At 32.8% G+C, this 18,881-nt stretch overlaps 2 protein-coding genes across 2 annotated transcripts; both read left to right on the forward strand.

The window, feature by feature from the left end:
- Positions 1 to 255: 255 nt before the first annotated feature.
- Positions 256 to 3,683, forward strand: LOC116016456 (receptor-like protein EIX2). The gene is made up of 2 exons (XM_031256723.1): positions 256 to 2,203; positions 2,426 to 3,683. The coding sequence occupies exons 1-2, from the start codon at positions 277 to 279 to the stop codon at positions 3,613 to 3,615; spliced, it is 3,117 nt and encodes a 1,038-aa protein (XP_031112583.1). The 5' UTR covers positions 256 to 276; the 3' UTR covers positions 3,616 to 3,683.
- A 1,712-nt stretch (positions 3,684 to 5,395) lies between these two features.
- On the forward strand, positions 5,396 to 6,887 carry LOC116016064 (septin and tuftelin-interacting protein 1 homolog 2-like). Its single transcript, XM_031256228.1, is given in 2 exon segments — positions 5,396 to 6,222; positions 6,224 to 6,887. Coding segments are annotated over 2 exon segments (1,491 nt in total).
- Positions 6,888 to 18,881: the final 11,994 nt, after the last annotated feature.

The raw sequence follows: 18,881 nt of genomic DNA on the forward strand, positions 1-18,881 counted from the left end.
AGAAATTAATTGAAGTCATAATTATCATTTTATTTCTTCTATTCACTAATTAGCTTTCGAGTTTTTCTTTAATTTGCAGTATTTTACACCGAGTGAGACATGCATTTTCCAGTCCATGTTTTTTGTAGTTTTCAAGGAAGCTTCCAGCCCATTTTAGTAATAGCTATAGCATATGAAGTGTGTATATATATCTATTATCCACCAAACAAATAAACATAAGCAAAGCATTCATAGAGTCATATATATATATATTAAGCTTGAAAAACTTTCCTCATAATGGGGACGATTTCCGTCCATCAAATTGGTTATTTCTTCATCATCCTCTTTACCTTTGTGCTTATGGATCTGTGCAATTGTAGTGGAAGCAACAACATGGGGGTTTGCAAGGAGAGGGAGATGCAAGCACTATTGTGCTTCAAGAAGGAGTTGGAAGATCCAATGAATCGACTCTCCTCTTGGGTTGATGGAGTTGATTGTTGCACAAAATGGGAGGGAGTTGTGTGCCACAATGTAACCGGCCATGTTGTTCAACTCCGGCTAACAAATCCCAACTATGGTTTTGAGTTTGATCATCTTCCAAATGGTACACTCAGTCCTTGTTTACTAGAATTGAAACAATTAAGTCACCTTGATTTTAGCGGTCTTAATGGATATTTTAGTGGATCTCGAATCCCTAATTTCATAGGATCTTTTGTAAACTTGCAATATCTTGATTTATCCAATTTGGGATTTCAAGGGATCATTCCCCATCAACTTGGAAACCTTACAAGTTTGCACACCTTAATTTTAAACTTTGATGATATGAAGTCTGTCATAAAAACTGATAATCTTGACTGGTTGTCCAATCTTTCAAATCTACGGTTATTGGACCTGAGTTATGTTAATCTCAACATGGCACATAATTGGCTAGAGGCCATTAATATGCTTCCTTCCTTGCGTGAGCTTCATTTATCGGGTTGTGATCTGCCCAAATTACCCCAGTCACTTCGCCTTCTAAACAATTCTTTACTTGAAGTCCTTGATCTTTCCTTTAATATATTCAACACTGTTGTTCCTAAATGGATGTTTAATCTGAATAACCTTGTTTCTCTTGATCTATCATTTTCTAATTTTCTAAGTCCCCTACCTGATGGTCCTTGGAACTTGACATCCATTATCACTCTTAGCATCGGTGGTAATGAAATGAATGGTTCATTGCCTAGTCAATTGTTTCATCTTAGTGGTTTGGTATCTCTTAGCCTAAGAGATAATCAATTTCAAGGTCCCTTGCCCAATGGTCCTTGGAACTTGACATTTCTTAGTGTTCTTGACATTTCCCAAAATAATTTGAATGGCTCATTACCCCATCAATTGTTTGGTCTTAGTCACTTGGTATCTCTGGACATAGGTTACAATCAATTGCAAGACCCTTTACCCAATGGTTTTTCAAACTTGACTTTCCTTAAAAATTTGGATGCTTCTGGTAACCACATGAATTGCCGCATACCAAATTGGATTTACGATTTGACCAATCTAGAGTCACTTGGTCTTGGTGACAACCAATTGCAGGGAACCATTTCAAATTCTATTTCTAATTTGACGTCTTTGTGTGCCCTTTATCTCGATGGAAATATGATTACTGGAGAGATACCAAAGCAAATTGGGAATCTCAACAAGCTGCAAGTGCTTTCTCTCTCTCAAAATATGCTTACGGGAGAGATACCAAAGCAAATTGGGAATCTCAACAAGCTACAAAGGCTTAATCTCAATGGAAATATGCTTACTGGAGAGATACCAAAGCAAATTGGGAATCTCAGCAAGCTGCAAGTGCTTTCTCTCTATGAAAATATGCTTACGGGAGAGATACCAAAGCAATTTGGGATACTCAGCAAGTTACAAGAGCTTGATCTTGCAAGAAACAGGTTATGTGGACTTCTTCCTGAGAATTTGGGGTATTCATTTCCAATGATTGAAAACTTGTACATTTCAGATAACAAGTTGGAAGGCATAGTGACAGAAAATCACTTTGTTAATCTCACAAAGTTAATCACTTTAAGTGCATCTGGAAATAGATTAACCATGCGTGTCAATCCAAACTGGACACCTCCCTTCCAACTTGAGGAGCTTTATCTAAGTGGCTGGAATTTGGGTTCTCAATTTCCTCTTTGGTTGCAATCTCAACATCAAATTTCTGCGGTGGACATTTCTAATGCTGGAATAGAGGGTGAGCATCCAATTTGGTTATGGAACTTTTCTTCTCAAATCGAATTAGTTAATGTTTCACACAATCAATTGCAAGGTCAAATTCAAAATATATCATTTCACCCAACTAGAGATATGGGTATTGGTATATTAGTGTATTTGGGCTCTAACCAATTTAGTGGTCCCTTACCTCATATCTCTAGTCACATAACTGAGTTAGACTTGTCAAACAATTTTTTCTCAGGAGATGTCTCCGACTTCTTATGTCATACACAAAATATGCCAAATAACCTTCGAATACTTCATTTGGGAGGAAACGATTTATCTGGAGAAATTCCGGACTGTTGGATGCATTGGCCAAACTTGAAAGTATTATATATGAAGGAAAACAAATTGGTTGGAAGCATACCAGATTCCATTGGGCTTTTGAATATGTTGGAGTCTTTAGATGTGCACAAGAACATGCTTTCAGGTCATATACCTCCATTGTTGCAAAATTGCACCTCTCTATTTAAAATTGATATGGGTGACAATGGATTCACAGGGAAAATCCCAAGATGGTTGGGGACTAGTCTTCCATATTTAACAATCTTAAGTCTTCGATCAAATAAGTTTTATGGTGAATTGCCTCTAGAGTTTTGTCATCTCACATCCCTTCGCATTTTAGACCTTTCCAATAATCACTTCTCTGGTTTAATACCCAGGTGTTTTAAAAATTTCACTGCAATGATCAATGAAGAGGATTTTTCCAATGCAAAATTTGAAATGAGTTATTCAACTTTTGCAAATTACTTCGGTGAAAGTGCTCTAGTTACAACAAAAGGACTTGAGTATGAGTATGCTTCTATCCCTTTATCATTGTTTGTTGAGATGGATCTTTCAAGTAACAATTTCATTGGGGACATTCCAATTGAATTGACCAATCTTTTGAGATTGAGATCCTTGAACTTATCAAGAAACAATTTGACTGAAAATATCCCTACGGAAATGGGGAACATGAAGTTATTAGAATCACTTGATCTTTCAAGAAATCAACTTTTTGGAAAAATTCCATCAAGTTTCTCAAGTTTGTACAGTCTAGGTGTTTTAGACTTGTCTTATAACAACCTCTTCGGGAAGATACCTCCAGGTACTCAGTTGCAAGGCTTTAATGCTTCGTGTTATGGTGGCAACAACCTTTGTGGCCCTCCGGTCTCACAAAATTGTAGTGTTGGTGATGGCGAAATTCCCAAAAACAAAACTAAAGGAGATGGTTGTTGTGGAGTGGATTGGTTCTATGTTAGCATGGCTATAGGATTTGCTGTGGGCTTTTGGGGGATCTGTGGTTCTTTGTTTTTTGTGGAACCTTGGAGGATTGCCTATTTTAAGTTTTTAGATAACAAGTTGAAATCCTTTTTAGCATGGGCACATGCTCTAAGGATTAAGTTTACCTAGTAATAATTTATCATGTAAGACTCTTTGTAATTTTATTCTGATGTAATAAATCTCTCTATTACATTGTAGTATCTGACTCATAACCTCCCATATGGGAGAGTCATTACATGCCATTTGAGCACAATGTGCTTTCACAAATTACACTCATTTCCGAATAAAATGAATGGAATAACGGTAAACGCGTAGTCACTACTAAATAGCAAACTCCGAACATCTAGGTATGATAATCATATTCCATCTACTCGGTCACCCTTTTCAAGACTGAGATTGTTACTTAATACCTAATGACGTTAATTGAAGTTTACAAAAACACTGTGGAAAATATAATCATGTTTAAATTTGCAGTTTTTTCAACCATGGTAGATAAGTTTAAAAGTTATATTTGTCTAACCTGAGACAATTTTTCAGACTAGATATATAATAGAGACTTGAAGAATCCCAAACTGGTGAAAGAAGCATTTTAGCCAAATTTCATTGCTAAAACAGGACAGGTAGGGTATTTCAGTTTCAGCAGCAGCGCTCAGAGTGTCTAACAGAAGTAGAGAAATCAGTCATAAACATATATTGCTTGACCAAAATCAAGAGTTTGAATTAGCAGGATTAAAGACTGGTTCTTGAACTTAATTGACTGCCCAAGAATTGTCAGAATAAAAAAGTCAGTGAAGTGCATTTTTGGATAAACTAAGCTGGTAATGGGCAATTAGATCAATATTCTGATCAGATTTACTTGTACATAGAAACATAAAATTATAAAAAGCCTGGCTAAGCTAGTTCTTTAATAGCACCCAAAACTTTCTTGGTTTACCATCGCCTCTTCAAACTATATGGATTGTGTAACTCCAAAAGCAGCTAAAGAGACGTATTTATCCTCAGTGTGTGTAAATACCTTCTCATTCAGAGAGTCTATAATTATGCTTATGCTACCAAAGCCATAAATTTGATAACATCGTCTTTGGTCCGCGCCCGTTTCTCCTTGCGGTTACTATGGTAGTAAAACTCACCACCAATCCACTCACCCTCATCAAAATCAATCTCCATCAAAAACCTTTCTTTCCAAACTTGGAAGACGTAAGAAGATTTCCCTCCCAACTTTAACAAAACCCTCCTAACTAATCTGATCTCCACCAAAACCTCAAACCAGCGACGACATGCAAATCAAAGAATGATGACAGTTTTGAAAATTGGCTCATCTTAGAAGTTAGAACTCAAAAGCAGCTATATATTTGAATACAAGAAGAGGAAATAACAGAGCAATATATGAATATGAATTTGGATAGGAATAGGATTTAGCTGGGTGATGAGAAGACGATTGTGGACCATGGTGCTAGACCAAAAATAAAAAAGTATATTATTTTTGTACTGTAGGTACATTATTTTAAGGTACATTATTTTTTTTGTACTGAAGGTATATTATTTGATATATACTATCAAATAATGTATAAAAAAGAATGTACTTTTTATTTTTGGTCTAAATAACTGTGTGGACCATGGTCCATGCGATAATTTGCCTGTCTTCTCATAACCCAGCTAAATCCTATTCCTTTTTTTGGAAATCCTATTCCTATTCAAATTCATATTCATATTCCTATTCCGGTTTTGCTCTGTTATTTCCTCTTCTTGTATTCAAATATATACCTGCTTCTGAGTTCTGAGATGAATCAATTTTCAAAGCTCTCATCAATTCTTGAGGTTTTGGTTGAGATTAGTTAGGAGGGAAATCTTCTTACGTCTTCCAAGTTTATCGCAAGGTCGTAGCAGGAGATAGAAAGAAAGGTTTGCGATGCAGAATGATTTTGAAGAGGGTGAGTTTTACTACCATAGTAACCGCAAGGAGAAGCGGGCGCGGAACAAAGACGATGAGGAGCCAAGGCTCAAAAAGCATGTAGTTCAAAAGGTGATTGATATGAGGGGTCCACAAATTCGGATACTGACCAACCTGGAGAACTTAAATGCTGAAGAAAAAGCAAAGGAAAATCATATTTTTATGCCTCAACTTCAGCACAATGCCTGCATACAAAAAATTGAGAAAGAAAAGGAGAAACACCAGAAAAAACAGCTTGAAAAAATGGAAGCCATTATGAGTGAATTGGACCGGATAGATGAAGAGAGTAAAGAGGGTACATTGACTCTCGATTCACTTGTGAACTCGTTTCTGAACTTGCAACAACGCTATGCTGATTATTATAAACTCTATAACTTGTCATCTATAGCATGCTCCCACTCTCTGCCTCTGTTTAATAGAGTATTTAAGGGATGGGGCCCACTTCAAAATCCAACACATGGATTAGAAATTGTTTCCTCATGGAAGAATCTGTTGCAAGACAACTCTTTTGGTTTCTCTGATAGTGATGATATGACATCTCCTTATTCTCAGCTGTTTATGAAAGCAGTATTTCCTGCAGTAAGAATATCCATGACCAACACTTGGCAGGCTAGGGATCCAAAACCCATGTTTCTATTTTTTGATTCCTGGGAGAAGCTGTTGCCTCCTGTAGCCCTTTACACCATTCTGGATAACATTGTTTTGCCAACATTATCAGCTGCTGTGGATTCGTGGGATCCCCGTCGAGACACAATTCCAATCCATTCTTGGATTCATCCTTGGTTGCCCAAAGTTGCAGGCTGTCATGCATGAATTCCAAGTAAATCCAGCAAATCAAAACCTGGATCAGTTTTACTGGGTCCGGACATGGGCTACTGCTATTCCCATTCATCACATGCTTCCACTTATGGACATCTTCTTCAACAAGTGGCAACAAGTTTTATACCATTGGTTGTGTTCGAGTTTCCATTTTGAAGAAGTTACTAAATGGTTTTTAGGTTGGATGGAACTTTTGCCACCTCAACTTCTTACAAATCATCATATCCGGTATAGGATTAATGTTGGTCTGGATATGATGAACCAGGCTGCTAAAGGCATGGACGTAGTCCAGCCGGGTTTAAGAGAGAAAAAGGCAGCAGCAGAAGCTCAACAACATGCTTCTTCTGTGAACTTGAGTGGTGGGGTCGAAGGAGATGGTGAAGATAGTGAATCAAAGCTGAGCTTGAAAGAAATAATAGAAGCTCATGCGCAGCAGAATGGTTTGGTATTAATGCCAAAGCCAGGCAGGATACATGATGGTCATCAAATATATAGCTTTGGTAGCATAAGCATAATTATAGACTCTCTGGATGACAAGGCATTTGCACACACTCAGGATAAATGGTCTCCCGTGTCTCTTGAGCTGCTTTTAGAGTTACAAATTCGATATAGTTTGAAGAGGCGACGATAAAGCAACAACCTTTTGTTTGTTATTAAAGAACTAGCCTAGCCCGGTCTGGTCATTGGATAATGTTCCAAAAAAGGATAGTGTATGAATTGCAGATACAAACTGCTTATTCTGCTGTCCAATTTATTTATGGCTTCTTTGATTTTCTTCTTCTTCTTATTATCTTCCTCCTCCTTTTATGATTTCTATGCATTTGATTTGTTTCTAAACCTGACACAATTTCATTTTTGTCCTAGATTTTTGTGGGGTGAGGTTAAGTATCCTACAAAGTCACCTCTGTTTGTGAAGATTGAGGATATTAGTTTGTAATGAGGATGCTTTAATTGTCCTATCTGATCTGTAAACCTTTTCTTTTTTATAAAACTTTCTTATATTAAAAACTAAGTAGCAGGCACCAATACTGATAATATCATCACAGTCTGGATGGGCGATGGGGATTCGAAGCAGCCGTAGCTGTTACCTTCAATTTCCAAATCTGCTCCCAGCCATCATCCTGCACTCCGATATTACCATTGTTCGCATAACAGTAAGCAGAGGAAGTCGAGAAATTACCTGAGTCTTCTAATGTCTAATGCACTACTGCATATTCATTGTTAATTCAACATATACTATGTATGAACAGCCAAAGTAGCACCAAGTGTCCCAGTTTACACTACCACATAGATGATGGGAGTGGGTTTGAGCATCAGTGGAGGCAACTGTTAACTCTTTGTGCTTCAATAGGTTAAGAAAGTAGTTATAAACAGGTACTACATTGTAACAAAGTCAGTAGTACTAAAAAAAAAATGTATGAACAAAATATTTAAGTACAATATATATATTCCTTGCAAAAAAAAAAAAAAAAAGAAGAAATTAGTTTATAGATGTACAAAAACTGTAAAATATGCATACGATAGTTTTGTTTTTTCAAAAAAAATTGATTTGTTGCAATTTTCAAGTGTACATTCGTATATCTAATTTTGCAATTCACTATACTCATAAACATATTTGTATATTTTGAAAAGTGTTTATTGCCTAAAAAGTATATAATTGCAGGTGCATAAATAATTTTGTTTCCAAAATTATAAGATTTGTATGTTTATGTTTAATATATTTACTTGAAATTTAAATGTTTATTTTCTTGTATGGGTAGGAAAATTTATAATAAATTCCAATATAAATGAGGTTTTTTTTTTTTATTATGATTAGTATATGGTAATTAAGGAGTATATATTATTTTGAACGAAAGTTGTATCCCTTGGAGCTTTCTTTCCAATGGCACAAGAATCACTTCACCTGTACATTTCTAAGCTGAGATATGATCAAAATATAGAACAGTGGCAGTTTTGGGCTAAATCTGTAAGTTTGAAACTTCAACTTTAAGGACGATTTTGATCCTTTTGGCTTCCCTTTTAGGCTATAATGTCTTCATAAGAGTTGTAGCCCTTTGAGTCTTCTTTCCAATGGTATAATCACTTAATTTGGATATTTCTAGGCCAAGATATTGTCCAAATACCAAACAGTGATCGAAATGAGCGAAAATTGCAATGTCATGATCTTTTGCTCTTCTTTTGTTTTGGTTTGCGTAAATGACCTAGACCGTTGAAAACATCACACTTAGGTAGGGGTGGGCACTTCGGTTTGGTAAAACTGAACCGAACCAAACCGAAAGAAGCGAACGGTACTTAATATAGAGAAACCGAACGGTTCGGTTTTTTACCGAACCGAACTAAAAACCGTTCGGTTTTTTAAATATATATAATAAATAATAATAATAATTAATATTGATCCGTGGTGAGGGGATGATGGATGAACAAGATATTACTTTACAATTTGGATTGCTATGTTAATTTTGTGTTTGAATTGTTTTATTTTTATATAATATTTATATTTTAAACTTTGGATTATGCGAATATGTATTGTTTGGCAGTGTGTTGTTTGAAAAATTAGTAAATGTTGAAAATTGAATATCCTAAACTGAACCAATTCCGAACCGAACTTTATTGTAAAACCGAATGGTATCATTTTTTGTAATACCGAAATAGAAAAAAACCGAACCGAATCCCGAAGTGCCCACCCCTACTCTTAGGATCTCTTGTAAGTGTTGCATCCACCTCCATAGATTTATATTTGGCTCTCATTGACTCCAAATGCATCCAAAATGCTCCAAAGTCCTTTACTTCTTCTCAAAGATGATGAATTGTGCCTAATTGATCAAATGAGCTAAATAATATGATCATTTTGAACACCATTGTGACACTTCGTAAGCAAAATAAGACTAAGCATGGGGTGGATATGGGGTATAAATATGAACAATGCACTTATCAATTATATATAGATGTAATATGTGTATGTTTAATTTCTTTTAATTATGTTCGTAATATGTGTACTATTAATCTTCTTAATTGATTAAATAAAATCTATATTTCGAAAAGTATAAAAAAAATTAATAAAAGTATAATGTGTGAATTAATTTCTTAATTACTATAATTATTAAGATTTTATTCCAAAGTAACCATTAATATAATTTTATATGTGTAATAATATGTGAATTGGAATAATTTGTGTAATTGTATGGACGCAATAATCTATGAATTAGTGTAATAATATGTAATTGCAATAATTATCATAATTTTTTAATCTCTTTTAATTATTGACGTAATATGTGTGTTATCAATTTCCTTAACTAATTAGATAAAATTTATATTACAAAAAAATATTAATTACTTAATTATCATAATTTTTAAGATTTTATTCAAAAGTAATCAAAGATTGATATTACCATAATAACTTTAGATGTTAAATACAGTTGGTAATTACCCAGGATTATTTAGATGGTAAATAGTATATGGTAATTACCTATATAGATTACCATAATAAACGGATTAACATATGAATCAGTATTATAAAAAAGGGAGGAAGCCTTTTAGGTATGATATATTAGAGGGAAAATTATAATTTATGCCCCTCCATAATATGCCAATTATCAATGTCACTCCTGAATTATTAGTGGTGCAAATATTGCTCCTCAATTTTCAAAAACGGTACATATATTGCCCCTCCATGGTGTAAATATTGCCCCTTTTGTCTTTACGGGAGGGGCAATATATGTACAGATTTTAAAAATTGAGAGGCAACATTTACACCACTAATAATTCATGGGTAACATTGATAATTGGCATATTATGGAGGGGCAAAAATTACAATTTTCCCTTAGAAAAAGTATCAATTAATTAAAATATGATAGGAAAATTATATTAGAGAAATTATATTAGGAAGTTGATTAGCTAGTATCAATCCTAGTTCTGGATTATTATTATTACTAGTATTTTTGCCCGTGCATTTCATGAAATGAATTCATTATAATATTTTAAGAATATTTGGATTGATATAAAATTACATAATTTATAAAATCGAATATTATATAGTGCAATTGATGAAATTGGTTGGATTGATTATGTTTTATGATGTTTTCCTTGCTTGAATTCGAGCAAATAATTGTCCAATTACCCGTGTGATGCGCAGATAAATTTTTTTATTATATATTTAGATAATAAAATTAAAGATGAAATTATAAAAAAATTCTAATATTGAACGTGTACATTTATTTGATTATAAGATTAGTGCAAATGAATCACTTAATTAATTTAATAATATATGACTTGTTTGTCTACCATATGTAATATAATATTAGTGCAAACGTATCACTTAAAAAGATCGATATATAATATGACTTATGTAATTATATTATTTCTTAAATAAATATGGGAAAAATGAAAAATAATTTAATTGCAATTATTATAAAAATAAATCCAACGATCAATGTTTAGCTTAATCTATATCTATACTATTAATAAAAACAATATCCTCATTTTTAACTTCCCGCCCAAAACAGACCTATAATATTTTGGTGTGCGTAATATTGTCAAATATTGTAATACAATTCCTATCCCTAATACAATTGTAAATTAAAATAGAATTCATAATAAAATATATTCTTCCCTACGTTCCTATTCATAATACAATTCTAAACTATAATTACTAATGGTAATAATTCAGTATATATATTTCTCTACAATGCAATCTATACTATTAATAAAAACAATATCCTCAGTTTTAACTTCCCGCCCAAAACAGACCTATAATATTATGGTTTGCGTAATATTGTAAAATATGGTAATACAATTTCTATCTCTAATACAATTGTAAATTAAAATAGAATCTATACTATTAATAAAAACAATATCCTCAGTTTTAACTTCCCGCCCAAAACAGACCTATAATATCATGGTTTGCGTAATATTGTAAAATATGGTAATACAATTCCTATCTCTAATACAATTGTAAATTAAAATAGAATCTATACTATTAATAAAAACAATATCCTCAGTTTTAACTCCCCGCCCAAAACAGACCTATAATATTATGGTTTGCGTAATATTGTAAAATATGGTAATACAATTCCTATCTCTAATACAATTGTAAATTAAAATAGAATCTATACTATTAATAAAAACAATATCCTCAGTTTTAACTTCCCGCCCAAAACAGACCTATAATATTATGGTTTGCATAATATTGTAAAATATGGTAATACAATTCCTATCCCTAATACAATTGTAAATTAAAATAAAATTCTTAATAAAATATATTCTTCCCTACGTTCCTATTCATAATACAATTCTAGACTATAATTACTAATGGTAATAATTCAGTATATATATTTCTCTGCAATGCAGTCTATACTATCTATGAAAACAATATCCTCAGTTTTAACTTCTCGCCCAAAACAGACCTATAATATTTTGGTGTGCGTAATATTGTAATACAATTCCTATCCCTAATACAATTGTAAATTAAAATAGAATTCCTAATAAAATATATTCTTCCCTACGTTCCTATTCGTAATACAATTCTATACTAGAATTACTAATGGTTATAATTCAGTATATATATTTCTCTGCAATGCAATCTATACTATTAATAAAAACAATATCCTCAGTTTTAACTTTCCGCCCAAAACATACCTATAATATTATGGTTTGCGTAATATTGTAAAATATGGTAATACAATTCCTATCTCTAATACAATTGTAAATTAAAATAGAATTCCTAATAAAATATATTCTTCCCTACGTTCCTATTCGTAATACAATTCTAGACTAGAATTACTAATGGTAGTAATTCAGTATATATATTTCTCTGCAATGCAATCTATACTATTAATAAAAACAATATCTTCAGTTTTAACTTCCCGCCCAAAAGAGACCGATAGTATTATGGTATGGCCAACCAATTTTCTGAACGACATTCGTGCATGCAGTTGTCGGCGCACGAGTCAAGCCTTTTTATGTTTATTTTGGGATTTCATTTGCACCCCCCTCTCCCCCCTCTTGTACGCGAGAGAGAGCCTCTATGCTATACAATTCAATAAGCCTTAGAAAAACTCTTGTATAAGTAGTGGTGCAAACCACTTCTCAAACCAATGTGGGACAAAAGTTACTTGAAAGGTTTTTCTCTAAATTTTTCTAACTCAAATGGGTCAACTTTGAGAACCAATTTCTCATTCACCCATTATCAGTTTTGAGCGTACAATATATCAATCTTTTCGTCTAACTACGAAGAACACGAATCCACTTTGACCCGACCCAAATCGAAAGTGGACCCCACATATATTTGTACCACAATATTGCCAGTAAAATGCCATTTTATGCTAATTTTTTTCCAACAGTTATTTGTCCAGAGAATATCAACGTGTTGAAGGAAGAAGATGATATATAGTGAAGGGCAATATCATCTTCACTATATATCATCTTCTTCCTCCAATACAACGCTCTACGGTCAACCAACAATTACTCAACTGATTATCCCATTCCTCGCATGTAAATTTTTTCTCTAATATAGTTATACTTACTGAATATCAAAATATAAGTGTACCTCAAGATCATGCAATAACTAATCGACAAGTAATTAAATTAATGAATATGATGCAATAATGTAAAGTATCTACCTATTGCATTTATACACTTATTTTAGAACGCTGAATTTTTGTGATATTTGTTGCATGCAAGGAAGACTCATACTATAATTGCATTTATACACTTATTCATACTCATATTCGATGTTATAATTTATATAATTGTATATCGATTCCAATATTTCTTAAAATATTATAACAAATTCATTCTGTGCAACGCACAGGTGAAAATACTAGTTACCATAATAATTATTAGGCAATTATTATTAGTCAATTACACTAATATATGTGCAATTATACTTTTATACCTTAAGTATATTCATTTTCACCATATCACATTTATTTTTTTTCTTACTCCTCCGTATCTGAATAAATTAATTGTAATTATTATAAAAAATCTAACAACCCATGTAATTATACTAATATCTGTGTAATTATTAGCTTAATTAGCATAATAATTATTTGGTAATTATACTAATATTGTGAAATTATACTTTTATATCATGTTTAATTGTAATTATACTAATATTCATGTAATTAATAGCTTAATTAACATAATAGTTATTAGATTTTATATAATAATAGTTTAGGCGAGAAATTGCAAAAGTAAGATTTTGTTTTTAGAGAAAATTGCTATTTTAGTCTACTGACTATTGGGGTCCTCTTAATTGCAGTCCACGACTTTCAAAAGTGGTAATTGCATACCCTAACTATTCAATTTCTGTCAATTTTGGACACTCCGGCCAAATCTCACCGGAATTTCCTAAACCTTAAAATAACGAGAGCATTTTAGTCATTTCACACCCTAGCTAGTTCTTCTTCTCCGGCGAGCTACCATTTTTTTCGGCGAGCAACTTGGTTTTCATCGTTCTCCTCCTTCAGCCGCTTGTTCTCGTCGACGAGGGTGATGTATTCCGAGGTGGACGATGAGCGCTGGTCTACTTCGTCGACGTTGGTGTCTTTGTTGTTGTTGTTCTTGGGTGGATCCTGGGATTGTGCATTATTGTTGTTGTTTGATATGGTTGTTTGCCGAAAAAAATGGTAGCTCTCTGGAAAGAATGCTTGCTCGCTGGAAAAAAATGGTTGCTAAATTGGAGAAAAATGGATAATGAATTGTCTCCAATTTAGACCATTTTTCTTTGTAGGAACCATTTGTTAGCAACCATTGCTGTTGTTTGAAGATGGATAACGAATGGTTGCTAAATTGGAGAAAAGTGGTTGCTCGCCTGAAAAAATGGTAGCTCACCGGAGAAGAAGAACTAGGATGTGAAATGACTAAAATGCCCTCGTTATTTTAAGGTTTAGCTAGGAAATTCCAGTGAGATTTGCCCAGAGTGTCCAAAATTGACAAAAATTGAATAGTTAGGATACGCAATTAACACTTTTGAAAGTCGTGGACTGCAATTAAGAGGACCCCAATAGTCAATAGACTAAAATGGCAATTTTCTCTTGTTTTTATTAGTAGTATAATAAGTATAAATATTGATGTCAAGGGCCTTGTGGTCTAGTGGCACCAAGTTACTTCCTTATATGGGAGGATGTGGGTTTAAGCCTCAGCGAAGGTGATAAAGGTACATTCTTTAATTAGAATAAGATAAAATTATTTCAATTTAAAAATTGTTGAACTGAAATACAAAACAAATAAATTTTAGATATCTACAATATGAAGATATTAAATTAAATATAACACTTCAATTCTATCTAATTATAATAAATTACACATATTAATTTCTTACTTGAAATTTTCATTTTATTTTATTTATGGTTGCAGTAGGCGCTAGGCGCTAATCGGGCGGTAGACTAGCGCCTCGCGCCTAGGCGGCGACCTATAAAAACAAAAAAAAATAGTTCATGTGTGTGGGTGTATGTCATATATTATATTATACTCCGTATATATTATATATATACATCTCTTACTTCTCTTATTTATATAAATAAATAAATTTAAATATATAAAAATATAATAAAATAATTAACAATGCCAACTCGCCCGAGTTAACTCGACTAACTCTGCCGAGTTGGGCGAGTTAACTCGGCCGAGTTAGGCGCTAGGCGGCTGCTTAGGCGATCAACCACCTAGGCGGCCGCCTAGGGAGCAATTTGCCTCGGCTTAGGAGCGCCGGGCCGTTAATCGAAATTTTAAAGAACCTTTAACAATTAACTGAACCGAAAAAGTTCAGTTAAAAACAGTTAACTGAAAATTTACCGAGAGAAAAAAATAAACCACTTACATGAGAAAAAAATGATTAATAAAAATCAAAGAAATAGTCTCAATGCTTATATATTTTAATAAAACATAACGAAATTATAAATAGCTAAATTACAACTAAAGTAAGTAGAAACAAATAAGCCACTTACATGAGAGCAAATGGCGTGTCATCATTGTAACTTGTTTGGACACCGGTCCGACCATTTAAAATCCATGTGTAATTGTATTTGTGATCAAGTACTTTATAGTTCGTCCGGACAGGTTTGACAATGACATTTGAGATGATGTACCATTTGTTGATTTGTAAGTGATATCATACATTCCAATGTCATTATCAAACACTATTGATTGAACCCGAGTTCCTTGCATTTAAATATAGCATTTACAATGATGTTGGTGGTGAATGATACTAATAATGATGATGATAATAATAATAATAATAATAATAATAATAATATAATAATAATAATAATAATAATAATAATGAGAAATTTTTTACTATTTACTTACAGTTTTATCAACAAGGACGATGAGCATATACTTTGAGAAATATGTTCATAAAGGATGTTATGAAATAATATAATGGGAACCACAACATTACATGCAATGATACAAGTATAGATGAACATATTATACAATAGATATATTTACATAACGATATGAGAACCACAACATTACATACAAAGATATAAGTATAGATGAACAGATTATAGAATAGATATATTTACATAACGATATTGAAGTTATACTAATTACTGAGTATACCATCATTGATTTAAAAAAAAAAATTGTAATCATTATGAGTTCAAATACACAATAGAATTAGCATGATAATATTTTGACAATCATACCTATACAATGTCAAGTAGATGGTGTGCTGCAGAATATGTTAGGTTTTGTTTTGGGTGAATACCCGTGAGAAAGGGGAGGGGTTTATATACTGTTATTTTGGATAGAATAATGATTTAGTTAGGAATCTATACAGAATTGTATTATAGAATCCTATTAAGACTTCAATATTCTAATTTTAAGTTAGGAATCTATACAGAATTATATTATAGAATATTGCCAATTTGTTTGAAAACTGTAATAAAGAAACAAATTGCCTAAAGAATTTAATGTTAAACTTCCGTTATATTTAACGGAAAAAACTTGGTAAAATTATAAATGATTAGGATATATTAGGAATTTAATTGGAGGTTGCACAATAAGAAGAACACAAAGTACAATATGTTATAGCAGACTATTACACCGACATTTTTTTTAGTTCCAGTTAGGGGTCTAACATTATTGGCTCTTATTATAAGTGTAGATATATATATATATATATAGGGTCACACTTGTGTAAGACCGTCTCACGGATCCTTATTCGTGAGACGGGTCGGGTCGGGTCAACGCAACATGCAAATGTCATACTTATATGTGCAAATGTCATACTTATATGCTTAAATATATATAACACTAATCAAGAATACAATTTTTGTTACTTATTAGAGAAAAAGTAATACATTTTTCATAATAAGTAATGTTGACAAGTGCCCTTTACTTATAAAGGCAAATATAATACTTTTGTGGAAAAATGTAATACTTTTAAATCGAAATGTAAAAGTATTGTATTTTCCCTTAAAAGTATTACATTTACCCTTATAAGTAACAAAAATTTTATTCCTAATTAGTATTACATTTGAGCATATAAGTATGACATTTATGCATATAAGTGTTACATTTACATCTTGACCCGACCCGACTCATGGTGAGACGGTCTCACACAAGTTTTTGCCTTAAATCAATATATACGTAGCACCTACGTTATCTTCTTCTTTTTGTGACCAATTGATGAGTTGACTTCAATTGGTTTCTTTTTGCCTCTTTTGTTTCAGCCAACATCAGACTAATTAAGGTGGTAGCAATGTAACTCTCCAATTTGCCGCAGGCAAATAAAGTGACTAACTTTTATTTGATTGTGATACTGATTGTTCTCTTTGTATTGGCAATAAAGAATCAGTTAATCACCTGTTTTTTAATTGCCCATTTGCTCTACAGGTTTGGAACCAGATTTGGGAATGTTTTGGCTTCCATAGGAGAATTACAACAATTCGTAGCTCTATCAATTGAATCAAAAGATTGCATGGGGGTGTTAGGATACAATCCAAATTGAAAGCATTTCTATTGCCTTGGCTTGTACTGTGTACCATATATGGAGATATAGAAATCTGGTTATCCATGATGAGGAATGGCAAAGGCTTCCTCTTGATGGTCTTGTGAGGGTCATTGCTAGCTCTGGATGTATTGTTTAAGGTAATCTTTTCACTCTCTGCGTAGTCATCGGAACCTCGCATGCAGGTAATTAAAGACCTTAATTTCTGTCAGAATAAGTAAGGTTGTCTACTTAAGAGCAACCACATTTGTAGTTTTTTGAGAGGTTTTTGCAGAATAAAAACTAAGGGAGAGGTTTGCTTCCCCCGTTCTTGTTGTCGGGATGCCATGTTCCCAAATTTTTTGTAATCAATGATGGTGTGGATCTTTCTCCAATTTGAGTTCTTGTTGCTTGGTTTACGAAATTCATTTTTCGGGCTTTTGGTGTTTGGCAACGTCCGGAAAATGTATGGTCATCGGAAAATGATTTCCGTTGCACTTCAAGTGTTAAAAAAAAAAAAGGCTGGCCACCCCTTCCGCCCCTCATCCTTTGTCTCCAGTGGGAGACGAAGAGCCCGTCTCCATCTTCGGCGGAGATGAAGATAGATCCTTTGTTTCCGGCGGAAACGAAGGTTTGAGACGAGGGGGAGGGAAGGGGTGGCTAACTGGCCGACGGTTTTTTTTTTTTTTTTTTTTTTAATAGTTTTTAAATTATTTATTTTAATAGTTTATTGTTAAAAATTAGTTTAAAATGTTGACTCACCATCCACCTAAGCAGGCAACCTGATGAAATGGATAGTAACATGTTATTAGGTGAAATTGCAAACACTTGAAGTGTTCAGTGATCTAATTACATTTTTTTGGATACAATGGTCTAATTACACTTTCATGTTAGGTTCAGTGGTTAATTTGCACCTTATTCATAGGCTCTATAATAATTATAGAAGTGTTATTAAAGATGATTGGCTTTGCCAAGCACTTTGTGCTCAAATGGCATGTAGTGGCCTCCCTCAAATGAAAGGTCATGAGTTCGAGCCTCAGTGGAGGAGATATCGAAATTGACTTGACTCTTTGTGCCTCTTTGTGCTTCAACAGGTTGAGAAAAGTATAGTCTTGACTCTAAGTACAGGAAACTTCATTGTAATGAAGGTAATCATCGTGGCTATGTTTTATCTTTGAATTAATTTTATTTTTGTCATAAATTTATAGGTGGTAGTCCACTTTTAATTTATTCCATTTTATCATAACATTCATTTTTTATCGTAGTATTATTATTGTGTCATGATCATTTTTGGTCAATTATCAACAAAATATTTTAAATATCGTTAAATACAAGTACATTTTGGTCTTCAATTATGAATTTTATAAAAATAAAAATAAAAAATATAGCAGGTCAATCTAATTTGTATTAAAAAATCAAAATATCTTTGTATTTAACGACATTTCAACGATATTATTGACGAATGACTAAAAATGATCATGTCATAATAATACTATAACCAAATAAAAATATTCTAATAAAAAAGACTAAATATTAACAGTCACCTATAAATACAAAAAATGGGGTTAACTTTTTAAACTTTTAATCAGACTTTGAAGACGCAATAATGACTGCGCGAAGCAAGATGTGGAACATAATTGATTATAGTTACAAAACTGAAATTTGTATAATTAAAATGCAACAGCGCTTTCAGTT

The sequence above is a fragment of the Ipomoea triloba genome, chromosome 4, assembly GCF_003576645.1.
Source record: "Ipomoea triloba cultivar NCNSP0323 chromosome 4, ASM357664v1".
Taxonomy (NCBI): Eukaryota; Viridiplantae; Streptophyta; class Magnoliopsida; order Solanales; family Convolvulaceae; genus Ipomoea; species Ipomoea triloba.